Below are 11,308 nucleotides of genomic sequence, written 5' to 3'. Positions count from 1 at the left end.
CAAAAATAAATTAAGAAGGGTCCCATCATTACTGTATGCTCACACTTCACATGCATTGAACCATATAATTATGAAATGCGTGTTCATTTCAATAGTAAAAAAACAAATTTCTTCAAAAATTTCAGAAGGTAATAATTATGAAATGTTTCCATCACCTCATTTCACCCTCGTGGCCGACAACCCTTTCCTTTTCTCCACTCAATTTTGCCAGCATTAAAAACTCCGTACAATGTAGTTGAGAGTAGGTAATTACATTCAGATTATCATCTTCAAACTCTTGCATTTGAGCAAAGTCTTGAAAGGTCAGTTCAGTTCAAGTGTTGAACATCCATCTATATTCATTTGTTTTTTTTTTTGAGTATATCTATATTAAAATTTCTTCCAGTACGTCTTCCTGTTGTTTAATTATACTTTTATTATATATCTCATGTGTAGAATTTGTGGGCAGGACAGACATGGCCGATCAGATTGTTTCCGTTCTTGGTAAGGTTGCAGAGTTATTAGTGGAGCCAGCAAAACGTCAACTTCGCTACATTTTTCGCTATAAAAGAATCCTTGAAGAACTGAGGGAAGCAATCCGGAAACTGAAAGCGGCGCAAGGGCAGGTGCAAAAAGATGTCGTTCGAGCCAAAGGGAACTCTGAAAAAATTAGAGACAATGTCGAGGATTGGCTGAAGAAAGTTCAAACAGCCGTTGAAGGCATGGAGAGCTTGGAAAATGATCTTCAACAACTGTGCAGTTCATGCTGCAATGCTAATTGTTGTTCTCGATACAAGTCATGCAGGAAAGCAGCAAAGGAGGTGATTGAAGCTACCAGGCTTGCAGAAAATGGGAATTTCGCTAAGGTGGGTGACCCTGCACCTCTTCGGCCCATTCCATTCAAAGGTTTTGTGTCTTCTGACACAACAAAAGCGGCATTCGATCAAGTCCTTGAGGAGCTGAAAGATGATAAAGTAAGCGTTATTGGATTATATGGAATGGGAGGTGTGGGTAAGACAACTTTGGGTAAAAGTTTGTGTGAGAAAGTTGAAGAGTTGAAGCTTTTTGACACAGTTGTGTGGGGCGACCGTATCCCAATTTGATAAAAAAAGCATTCAAGCGCAAATTGCTGAACAATTGCGTTTGGAGTTTGATGAGAGTGACATAATGACAAGAGCACGCCGCTTATGGGCGAGATTTCAAAGCGAGAAGAATACCCTTCTAATCTTGGATGACGTTTGGAAACCCTTAGACTTCACAGAAATTGGGATTCCACTAGTCAATGATAATAATGGTTGCAAGATCCTGCTGACAACCCGTAAAAAAAATGTATGTACTTCTATGGGATGTCAAAAAATGGTTCAATTGAGCGTGTTACCTGAAGATGAAGCATGGGCCTTATTCGAGGTCACTGCAGGGATATCGGACGACGGAGAGTCTTCAACATTTATTGATGATGCCAAGGAGGTTGCTAAAGAATGCAAGGGGCTGCCTTTAGCAATTGTAATTGTCGGAAAGACTTTGAAGGGGAAATCTGCGAGGGAATGGAGTTCAGCTCTAGAAAAATTAAGTAATGCTAGATTTGTGAATGTTGATGGCGACGAAGATATATATGGACGTATTAAGGTCAGTTTTGACTTCTTGAACGGGAAAAAAATTCAGTCATGCTTTCTGTTGTGCTCTTTATTCCCTGAAGACTATGAAATTTCTATGGAAGACTTGACCTGGATTGCATGGGGATTAGGACTATTTGAAGATTACACCACAATCAGCACTGCAAGGAGAGAAATGATTGTAATGATGGACACTCTCCGAAATTGTGGCTTAGTATTGGATACAGGTGGAGACATATTTGTGAAATTACATGACATTGTTCGTGATACTGCGCATAGGATAGCGTCAGATGGGGAGAACATATTCATGGTCAAGCATGCTGGGTTGGAGTCATGGCCAAAGGACAACCGTTCTGAATGTTACACGTCAATCTCTTTGATGCACAATAGTATAGAAGAGATTCCGCAAGGATTGGCTTATCCAAAACTCAACACTTTGTTTATGGAGGGACGTGGCTTAGCTGGAAAGGATATAAAGATGAAGGTTTGTGGCTCATGTTTTCAAGGAATGAATGCCTTGAAGGTTCTGCGTATGATTGATTGCGAGTTGTTTCAGGTATCATTTCAGTTTTTGACAAACCTTCAAACTCTGGAATTAAACGATTGCCACTTCAGCATGAATGGCATATCTTCAATTAAGAACCTCAGCAGCCTAGAAATTCTTCGAATTACCGGACGAAATCTTCGATTAAGAATCATTGATGAAATTGATAAAGGTGTGTCTGAGTTACCAGACGAAATCTTCGAATTAAAGAATTTGAAGGTACTACAATTGATGAAATTGTCTTCATTAAGAAGTATTTCTCCTCAGGCGATCTCAAGATTATCCAATTTAGAAGAGTTTTGTGTTCAAGAATGTTGGAATTTTTTAAATAATTGGAGCTTTGAAGAGCAGGACGAGAGCTTTGAAGAGCAGGGCAAGGCATTTTTAACAGAGTTAAATAAACTACCCCGTTTGAAAGGATTAGCACTGGAAATTCATGAAAAGCTTATCGCAGCAACATGCTTAATTTTCAAAAAATTGTCAACGTTCGACATTAGTGTGATATCTGGAAAGAGTGATTTGATATCAGCTTTTGATGCATTCAGAGATACAAGAACCTTGAATTTTGCACGTGGAAATGCAAGCTTGTTCAGTCCATTCATTAACTTATTACCCTCCGTCGAAAATCTTCATCTAAATAACTTTGATGGCTTTCGGAATATCATCCCGGATGTTCACAAGGGAGGAGACATGAAGATTTTATATATTACAAGATGCCCAGATGTGGAGTGTGTGTTCGATTTAACACATGTTGAAGACAGCCCAAATTTGACATCTTTAAATTTGGATGATTTAGATAAATTGAAGTGCATATGGAATGGGCCTAGTCAACATTTTCGTCTCCAAAGTCTTAGAAATGTATATATTTACAATTGCCCAAACTTAGAATATGTGTTCCCGGTCCACATAGGTTCAAGTTTGCTGCATTTGGAAGAGCTGTTCATACAGGACTGCGCAGCTTTAAAGCACGTGTTTGCAGCATATGGATCAGGTGGAAATGCTGACATGATCACGTGTTTGCTTCCCAAGTTGAAAACTCTCTACTTCACTGGAATCTTGCAGGTACTTATGCTCAATTAATTTTATATAATAAACATATTATTTCTAAATTAATTTAGAAAAAATATAAATTTAACTTTTTTCAGTTCATTTTTCTTATATTTATTTCGACAACATATCTTCTTATAATAGAAAATTAATCATACAATTTTTTTTGAAATCAACTTTAAAAATAGTTTTATCCAAAATTAATCATACAAGCCTCACTATCAATAATAATATTAATTTTTTTCATTTTAAAAAAATTCGTCCATGCCCTCTCACTAGTGTCATAAATTTAAACTATGTCATTTGATGAGTATTTTATATTAAAGGGAGTATATAATTAAATTAGGAAAAATAAATAATTTGACACATTGATATTAAGTATATTATAATTCATAAGCTTTGAGTATTGATCTTAACGGGTTGGATACTTTAGGAAAATTTCAATTTATGTCCAAGGAGGTATCGTTTTATCTTCCCAGTATTGGACGAAATAGAGATAACAGGATGTCCTCATATGACTACGAGGTTTAGCATTGATACAAATGGAGCCGTGCATGCCAAAGTCAGAACAGAGGTAATCATATTTCCCAACTTTAAAGCTTATTATACATATATGTTCCCTTATTTTGTCTCAATATTATAAGTTCTAATTTTCGTTTTATTATCAAAACTCCAAATATGTTGAAGGGAGAAATAACTTCCACGTCATCAAATGATGTTAATTGGACACGTGGTTACACTGAGAGTACACTACCACCTTACGTGGAAGCAGATGATTGATTGATTCGGTACACGTGCATGCAATTTGGCAGACAATAGACGTCCCGGCCTGCCTGCTTGCTTCTACCAAAGTATATATCATTAGCAACAAGATACATACAAATGGACTCTTTTAATTTGTCACTTCTTTCTTGCTATGTTAATTGTTTTGTGCATAACATAAAATTCTGCCTGAGGTTGAGAGAATTCAACTTTTTTTACGATAGGAATAGGATACAGTAAAGAGGACACAAGCAACATTGTGATGAAACATAAAGTGATGAACAAAATGATGAAGATTAAGCAACAATCTTTTGCATCAACTCATATTTTAGATTATTATTACATACCAATTGGAAAATTCAGAGTACATAGCTCAAATTTTAAGAGCAATATCTTAGAATCCCATCCCAATGCTCGTTGCCTAATCACCCTGTAACAAAATCGTCCCCCAATGGAAGACCACTGGGCAGGAATTCCCAAAAAGTTACAATTCTCCGTCGAAACTAACGTGTTTAGAGGTTGAACTACAGAAAGATGAAATGCTATGCATAGTGCTTGGTAGCCTGCTAAAGGATATCTGCAAAAGGAAGTCATCATTGCTTCAATTCACATTTTGGTTCATACTTGAAGTATTTCGGAATTTATTTGCTCAAAACCACACTCGATGTACCTGAAATCCATAATATACTTCGACTTATCTACCTTCCCTAGCTGAAGAATTGTCTGCCTTCCATTCTCCTATAATAAAGTTGTCATACAAATAATTTATAAGCCGACAAAAATAAGAAAACCAATACAAGCTGATTGAGGTAAGGAAATTGTTAATACCTCGTATGTGAGTTGAAAATTCTTTACCGAGCGTTGAATTCTAAGTCCCAATCTCCCCCTGTCTCTGAAGTCAAGTTCATATTGCTTTGATAGCTGAAACAATCATATTGCAAATCCACAAGGTCAAATTCATCCATAGCTTAATAATAGTCCCTTTTCTTTTGATAAAAGCTAAAATGCATTCAAATCATATTATCTTACATTGTTGTAGTTTGGAGTCCTAGAGCACAACTTATAGATTTTGTCCATTTTCCCTTCCCAGTCATCAGGAAGGCCACCGATAAGTTGAACCTACAATTCAAAAGAAGTTGCAAATTATGGATTGAAAATGAAGTTGTCTGTCGAGAAGTTTCAGCGTACACAAATCTGAATTGCGATAAATAAATACCTTGGCATTGTTAAACCTCATGGATTGGTGTTTAGGTATATATACTTTCATGCTCCGATGGCTTCCAGTGCATGTGACTACCGTTGGCATGAATCTGTAAAACCAACAAAATAATTTAGCACAAAAAAAGAAAGCATATATACAAGTTTAGTTGAAATAGAAATTTGCAAAAGGAGGGATATTTAAGTATACCTTACAACAGCAAGAAGCGAACTAGGCTAATTAGTTAAACTTTTCCCCTGCAATTTAATCAAACGTTAACCGTATTAAATCAAAAAACGTTTTTTAATACTTTATGAACTCATTTGATAGTACAGCTCAGGAAAACAAGAAAGGAACCTGATTCCAGATATTGTATTTAGAGCCCATGAGGTTAGAAGTAAGTGTTCCTATAAAGCTTTCATCTGCATTACACAATATTCCTTTTGTACTCTGTGCAATTATGAACTCCGATTTTCCATTACGTCTCTTGTGGTATGCAACTGCTAGTTTCCTAACTTCTCGCCCCTGGCCTTCCTGAGATCAGAATACGAAACATCCAACAATGTAAGGCGGATAATTACGTCTCCGATTTTCCTTTTCTGAAGATAATCAGCAAATATTGTAGAGAGCTTGTTATAGACAGATTCAAAGCCAACAGAGAAAAGATTATCAAAGTGGATGGATTGGATTAATTTGCTCACCCATGAGCTTCTTCTAAACCAAACCATACTGAGCGGAAGCAGCCTGCTAGAAAAGAAACATACATTGACTGCAGTAACTCTTTCTGTTAATTGTAAACACAAAATGTCAGGGAGAATGGAGATTGGATGTCAAACCAATTTAACTCAACTCAAGATCAAATTATTCAATATACTCTAGCTCGTTCAGTTGCTTTTGTCTGCAGTAACTCTTTCTGTTAATTGATTGTTTGTTTATAAATGTTCACAATTAATTGATAATATTGTACATGAAATTTAGATTATCCTTTCTTCATTTCTTATTCGTCCTTTTTCTCATTAAAATTATTCCAAGGATTCCAGAATGCAAGAAGTAATATTTATTACCAAATCACAAGACCGAGTGAATCAAAGACTGTGAAAGATTTTGTACACACCTTGCTAATTAGAAATTGCAAAGCCCAAAGGCCAACTATATCTGCTTTTGCTTCTTCTAAAGCTGAATGGAGTTCTTGCAATTCCTGTAAGAGATGCCATTCACACGGCAATTTAGTATTTCAATCTTAAAACTGGAAAACTGAAATGGTTTGAGGATGCACAGAAGAAATGAAAGTACGACTAATTCAAGTTCAGCACATGAACAGATAAACATTTCAGAAAACTATAAAACAGAACCAGGAATGAAGTGATAAGTAATTATCTGAAGTAACTTACCAATCTGACGGTTGACTTTTGACCACTTGGAAGAGTTATGAGATGGGGCCCAATTCCATGGCAACACTCGTGACATATAGTTTGAGTGAAAAAGGAATCGAAATCAACAAGACCTTGTTGATCTTTAGCAATACATGCATCAGCAATAGGTAGAAGAATATGAAGAAACCTGGTCAATGCAGATGGTTTAGATAAAAAAGAAGACAGTATTCGAGTTTGACACGTTTAAGCAACAATAAGCGAGTACATAGAACTCTTGCAGATCATAGAAATGAAAAATCGTACTTTGCTTCTGAAACATTCTTAAGCATGACCATTGATGTTCCTCGATCTTTGACTATACATTCATCATTTGGTAAATTGAAAGCAACAGTCTGAGGACCTTTCACATCCTGAGGCGAATTCAAGTCCATAATGTCAGACTGAGAACTGATGATAGTCAAGATGAAGTGTCCAGTGGTCAGACAGCGAAATATTGGATTTATGGAATCTTCTTCAATCAAAAAGTTTCAAGTATTAAGTAGGAAGTTCGAGCAGCTACAAGCTCTACGTGTTACAGTTTGTTCTCAGTTCCACCAGATATATCCAATCTAAAATGTTAGTATAAAACCAAGATTGAATGATAAAATCAGTCTAACAATGTTGAAAATTGTAGTTAGGTTCATCTTAATGCATAATTTCTCATCTTTAAAGTTCAAACTAGTGAATATTAGAAGATAAAACATATTCCTTGTACATACCCCTGCATTATATACGAGCTGGATTACACGAATAGGAGCAGCAATAATTTCTGTTTACTTCTGCTGTTAGATAACCCTTTCTAGCTCACAAAACACGTAGGACATTTTGCATTCAAAAGCAACTCATACAAAGATAAGAAACAACAATAAAAAAAAGGGGGCGCTTACCATGGGCACTTATTAATTGAATAATACATCCACTTAAGCTTGTTTAGTTCTGATGCATCAGCATGTTGCTTCAACCAATCCCGTAGTGCTGGATTGCTGCACCAAACTGAAAATGGAAAATTGACGGTGATCAGACCACCATCAACATTTAACAGAAAAGAAAACCTGATACAAAAAATACATGCAGAATAAAAAGATGATATATGTGTATCAGTCAATTAATATTTCCATTTTGAAGATCTTCCCAACATAGAAAAAGGTGTTAGATGATTGTTAAAGGAAACGCAAAAAGGCCAAGGGAGACATGTAGGATGTTATGCTACGTATTAGATTGCGAGCCCTCAATTAAATAATGGCATGAGCGCATGGGAATTTCTAATCCCACCACAATTTCAATGCAGGCGGCTTCTCATGTGTGTAACCAACAGAAGACATTATCTCAGAAAACTAAGAACTCCATACAAATTCTCACACAGCGAACAAACAAAATTTCATGGTAGCCCCTCTTTATGCTTTTATACTGCAACTTTTTCGGGTTTTTAAAGAGTATGATTTTTGGGTGCATCAAATGATCCATATGCAGTAATTGATACGTAACCTGAAGGTAGAAGATTTCATCCATTATTTTTGCAGCCTTTATAAGTAATACCAGAGCTTCCTTATCAGCATCTGTCAGTCCTGTAAGCTGCAGTGAGAAAAACGATTGAAAACATTAATCTAACAAAAGAGAAAAATCAATTATCATTGCAAAATGTTGCTAAAAAGGAAAAAAGGGAGCAGGAAAATTAGAATGAACGAATCAATAACAGTAATAGGGAGCCCGACCTCCGCATCAAGAGTAACAGGAGCATATCTATTGAGTTTCTTTTGTAGAGACAAACTGCGTTCCACTGGGTTATCTATGTACCTTCGAAATTTGGTGTGAAGTAAGAATCAAGAATATATGAAATTCTAGAAAATGAAACATTTCAACCCAATTAGGTAACAAAATTCACCAATTTGCTAGCTTTGGATGAGGAAATGTATAATGATGTCATAAAAATAAATATTCCGGGCATAGCTAAGCATAATAATCCTTTCTAATGGTAACATCAGACTGTCAGATTTCAGGAAGGCTTTACAAGCTGTGCAGGTGGTCTACAAAGTATCACACGCCACAAATACACGAGGAAACAATGTTTGAATCTCAAATTCAATTCAATACAACATTAAATAAACTACAAATCTTGCCCTCTTTAAACCACTAAAATAATTAAGAAAAGAGGCAATAAAATTAGTTTAAAGGTCGACATAGTCATGGAAGACCTTGCTGTATAGCAGATTTTAGCCTTGTGGTTTAGAAGATGATTCTGTTAAACATACCTTTTGGAGATTATGTCGAAGAGCTGACCATATTGTCCCTCCACATCATAAGGGACATACTTAGGATCTTCTTTGGCAAGTAAGCTTCTATATTCCTCGTAGGAAATATATTTAACAGCTGAGACTTCTGTTTCCTGCCAAGAAATAAGAGCATGTCTTCAGGTCAGACATTTATTTCACAGAAGGATTGATTATAAAGAATGAAAATATGCTTTGACTGAATGGCCAAACTAATAAGAAACTCCAAAAGCTTCCGAAAACTTGTTGCAGAGGCAAAGACCATGAATGAAAACAAGACTATACAATACAAGCTATTAACCTGAAGTTAGGAAAGTACAGCCGTATTCTAGATTAAGGCAAGTGTGACTTATCTTTTATAACAGTAAGGAATGCACGGCTAAATTAAACTCAAGGATAAAATTACTTGAATTTCAACACAACCGTCAGTATCCTCACCTGAAGTGTGAAGGCCTCCAAAGGAATGGGATCTTTAGTTGTCGCTAAATACACATCGTTGTACTCATTGTTGATGAATTTTCCATCATTTATGACGCTGCATGAAACAACTAAGTAAACAGCAGTTTCGAAATGATTGGACAGACCACATGGGTGGAGAAAATGAAGATCCCCAAGTCAAATGGGAGACGATTATCCCTTGCATTACGATGAATTGTCTGATAAAATATAAAGGTTTAGGTATTTAAAGCACTGAAGTTTAGCAGAACCAGTTCATCAAAATATACACTAAAAGAAATAAATGGCTCGAGAGAAATAAGAAGGCGGTCTGATGCACTAACCATTCTTGAAGAAACACAAATATCAACTCAAATGCATCATTGGGTAGCTTTATGCCTAATTCTTCTTCAAGCTCCCGTCTGAATGCACAAAATATCAACTATTAGCTCAAGCATAATAGAAACGCACCAATAAGAGAGCACTGCCAATAGTTTCATATACATAACGTATTCAATATTTCTCTTTTACCACATTATAATGAAACTAGTAATCGTTCTTGAATCCAACATTGACCGTGTACGATATTGATTTCAATCTTCCATTTTCGCTACGATTCTAAATTCAATTCCCCAATTCAAAATACATATATAACACTTACTGAGCTCAAATAAGGGAAGTATCACCGGCTGAAATGTGACCTGCACTGGAAATATCCCACAAGCCAGGCCATGAATCCTTTGAATCGACTCGTTTTTGCAAAAGAAGCTGTTGTGTGCTCTCTGCATAAATCCAAACATGAACTGCCCGATGATAATCTCCATCTCGATGAACATCTCCCCTACAAAAAATCGAAACATTCACAATAAGAGAACTTACAGACAAAATCAAAATGAATGAAATTTTTTTCGGAGAGAAAACAAACTTGCCTGGGTTTAGAGATGCCAGTCTTTTCACCAGTTGTAGTGAGAACATCGAAATACTCTACTTCGTCTTTTGCCATTTGATCGTCTATTCCCAATCGAGTCGAGTCGAGACGAATGGAAGGAAAAGAAAAAAACATAACTTTAGTTAGCTGGAAGAAGAAGAAGAAGAAGAGGAAGAGGAAGAAGAAGACAATGTTTGATATTTGTCCTTTAACTTTGATAATTCTTACGTTTTAAACCTTTTAAATTTAAAAGATTATATCTAGCTCCTTGCACTTTAGTTCCATTAATGCAAGATGCTCTGCGGCGGCATTGACCCAGACCGTTAGGTTTATTTAACGGTGTTGATGTGGATTGTGGCGTTTTGGTAATTTAAAAGATTATTTCTATAGAGTTAAACTAAATTTCTATAACCCAACCCATATGTTTAAACAATATATTTTGATATAAATTATGTATGACTTTATGAGAGTTATTATTTTTAAGATAAAATGAAAAGTCTAAAAAACATGCGACGAAAAGAGTAATAAATATATATAAATATATTATATATGATATCATGGGGGCTAAAAAATGTCACGACCCAAAACCACCCTAGCCGTGACCGGCGTCTTAATCTCCTCAACCTGAGATTTAGACCAGCCTGATAAAATTTCTAAATCAACAAGTGTTACATTTTTATTACAATTAATTTATTATCTGTCTTATTCTACCAACACGGAGTAATTTCTAATGGAAAATGAATAAAAAGAACATACATTCTTCAAGAGAGACGAAGTCGGACTCCTTACGCGCTTTCTCGAACAGTCTAATCTATGAACTGCAAAGAAAAATAATATACTATTCGAATGAGTGACAACGCACTCAATAAGTACCAAATACATATATAATAATATAAAGGTAGACCAATATTCAGTATATCCATAGAAGTTTCAAAACCCATTTAAAAGATTTTGAAAACTTTATTTATCTCAAATACGGAGTGAATATATTTATATTTTTATCAAACCTTATCATAGTTCATACTTCACAAATCCAAATCCGCTTAACACCATAATTAATCAATTAGAAATTCAAGCCTGTTAAAATGATTTTTATAGAATCAGAATCCAGCAAAATCAAAAT

At 35.5% G+C, this 11,308-nt stretch overlaps 3 protein-coding genes and 1 pseudogene across 3 annotated transcripts; 1 reads left to right on the top strand and 3 right to left on the bottom strand.

The window, feature by feature from the left end:
- The first annotated feature begins 455 nt into the window (after positions 1–455).
- On the top strand, positions 456–3,963 carry LOC139885328 (disease resistance protein UNI-like). The gene is made up of 4 exons (XM_071869247.1): positions 456–1,068; positions 1,232–3,198; positions 3,617–3,757; positions 3,871–3,963. Exons 1-4 carry the CDS (start codon positions 456–458, stop codon positions 3,961–3,963), a joined length of 2,814 nt encoding a protein of 937 aa, XP_071725348.1.
- A 321-nt stretch (positions 3,964–4,284) lies between these two features.
- Positions 4,285–5,251, bottom strand: LOC139885327 (tubby-like protein 4). Its single transcript, XM_071869246.1, has 5 exons — positions 5,162–5,251; positions 4,975–5,064; positions 4,774–4,866; positions 4,616–4,683; positions 4,285–4,522 (listed from the first exon to the last, which is right to left on the bottom strand). Exons 1-5 carry the CDS (start codon positions 5,249–5,251, stop codon positions 4,285–4,287), a joined length of 579 nt encoding a protein of 192 aa, XP_071725347.1.
- Positions 5,252–5,379: 128 nt separating this feature from the next.
- On the bottom strand, positions 5,380–7,401 carry LOC139885326 (nudix hydrolase 3-like). The gene is made up of 9 exons (XM_071869245.1): positions 7,398–7,401; positions 7,275–7,324; positions 6,820–6,926; positions 6,535–6,703; positions 6,258–6,341; positions 5,845–5,927; positions 5,725–5,737; positions 5,501–5,677; positions 5,380–5,400 (listed from the first exon to the last, which is right to left on the bottom strand). Exons 1-9 carry the CDS (start codon positions 7,399–7,401, stop codon positions 5,380–5,382), a joined length of 708 nt encoding a protein of 235 aa, XP_071725346.1.
- Positions 7,402–7,438: 37 nt separating this feature from the next.
- LOC139885324 (nudix hydrolase 3-like) lies at positions 7,439–10,260 on the bottom strand (annotated as a pseudogene).
- Between the last annotated feature and the right edge of the window lie 1,048 nt (positions 10,261–11,308).

Source organism: Rutidosis leptorrhynchoides, unplaced genomic scaffold (assembly GCF_046630445.1).
Source record: "Rutidosis leptorrhynchoides isolate AG116_Rl617_1_P2 unplaced genomic scaffold, CSIRO_AGI_Rlap_v1 contig96, whole genome shotgun sequence".
Lineage (NCBI taxonomy): Eukaryota > Viridiplantae > Streptophyta > Magnoliopsida > Asterales > Asteraceae > Rutidosis > Rutidosis leptorrhynchoides.
The sequence above is the reverse complement of the archived record's forward strand: the minus strand, read 5'-3'. Positions and strand labels throughout refer to the sequence as shown.

What these genes read in the sequence shown, in the direction of transcription:
- LOC139885328 (XM_071869247.1), top strand. Translation starts at nt 456, where the DNA reads ATGGCCGATCAGATTGTTTCCGTTCTTGGTAAGGTTGCAGAGTTATTA. An exon ending in ACTTCACTGGAATCTTGCAG is followed by an intron (nt 3,199 to 3,616) that starts GTACTTATGCTC and finishes TGGATACTTTAG; the next exon opens with GAAAATTTCAATTTATGTCC. An exon ending in ATGCCAAAGTCAGAACAGAG is followed by an intron (nt 3,758 to 3,870) that starts GTAATCATATTT and finishes AATATGTTGAAG; the next exon opens with GGAGAAATAACTTCCACGTC.
- LOC139885327 (XM_071869246.1), bottom strand. Translation starts at nt 5,251, where the DNA reads ATGCCAACGGTAGTCACATGCACTGGAAGCCATCGGAGCATGAAAGTA. An exon ending in GGACTCCAAACTACAACAAT is followed by an intron (nt 4,867 to 4,974) that starts GTAAGATAATAT and finishes TGATTGTTTCAG; the next exon opens with CTATCAAAGCAATATGAACT. An exon ending in ATTTTCAACTCACATACGAG is followed by an intron (nt 4,684 to 4,773) that starts GTATTAACAATT and finishes ACTTTATTATAG; the next exon opens with GAGAATGGAAGGCAGACAAT.
- LOC139885326 (XM_071869245.1), bottom strand. An exon ending in TGCAATTTCTAATTAGCAAG is followed by an intron (nt 5,928 to 6,257) that starts GTGTGTACAAAA and finishes TACAATTAACAG; the next exon opens with AAAGAGTTACTGCAGTCAAT. An exon ending in AATACAATATCTGGAATCAG is followed by an intron (nt 5,401 to 5,500) that starts GTTCCTTTCTTG and finishes ATTAAATTGCAG; the next exon opens with GGGAAAAGTTTAACTAATTA.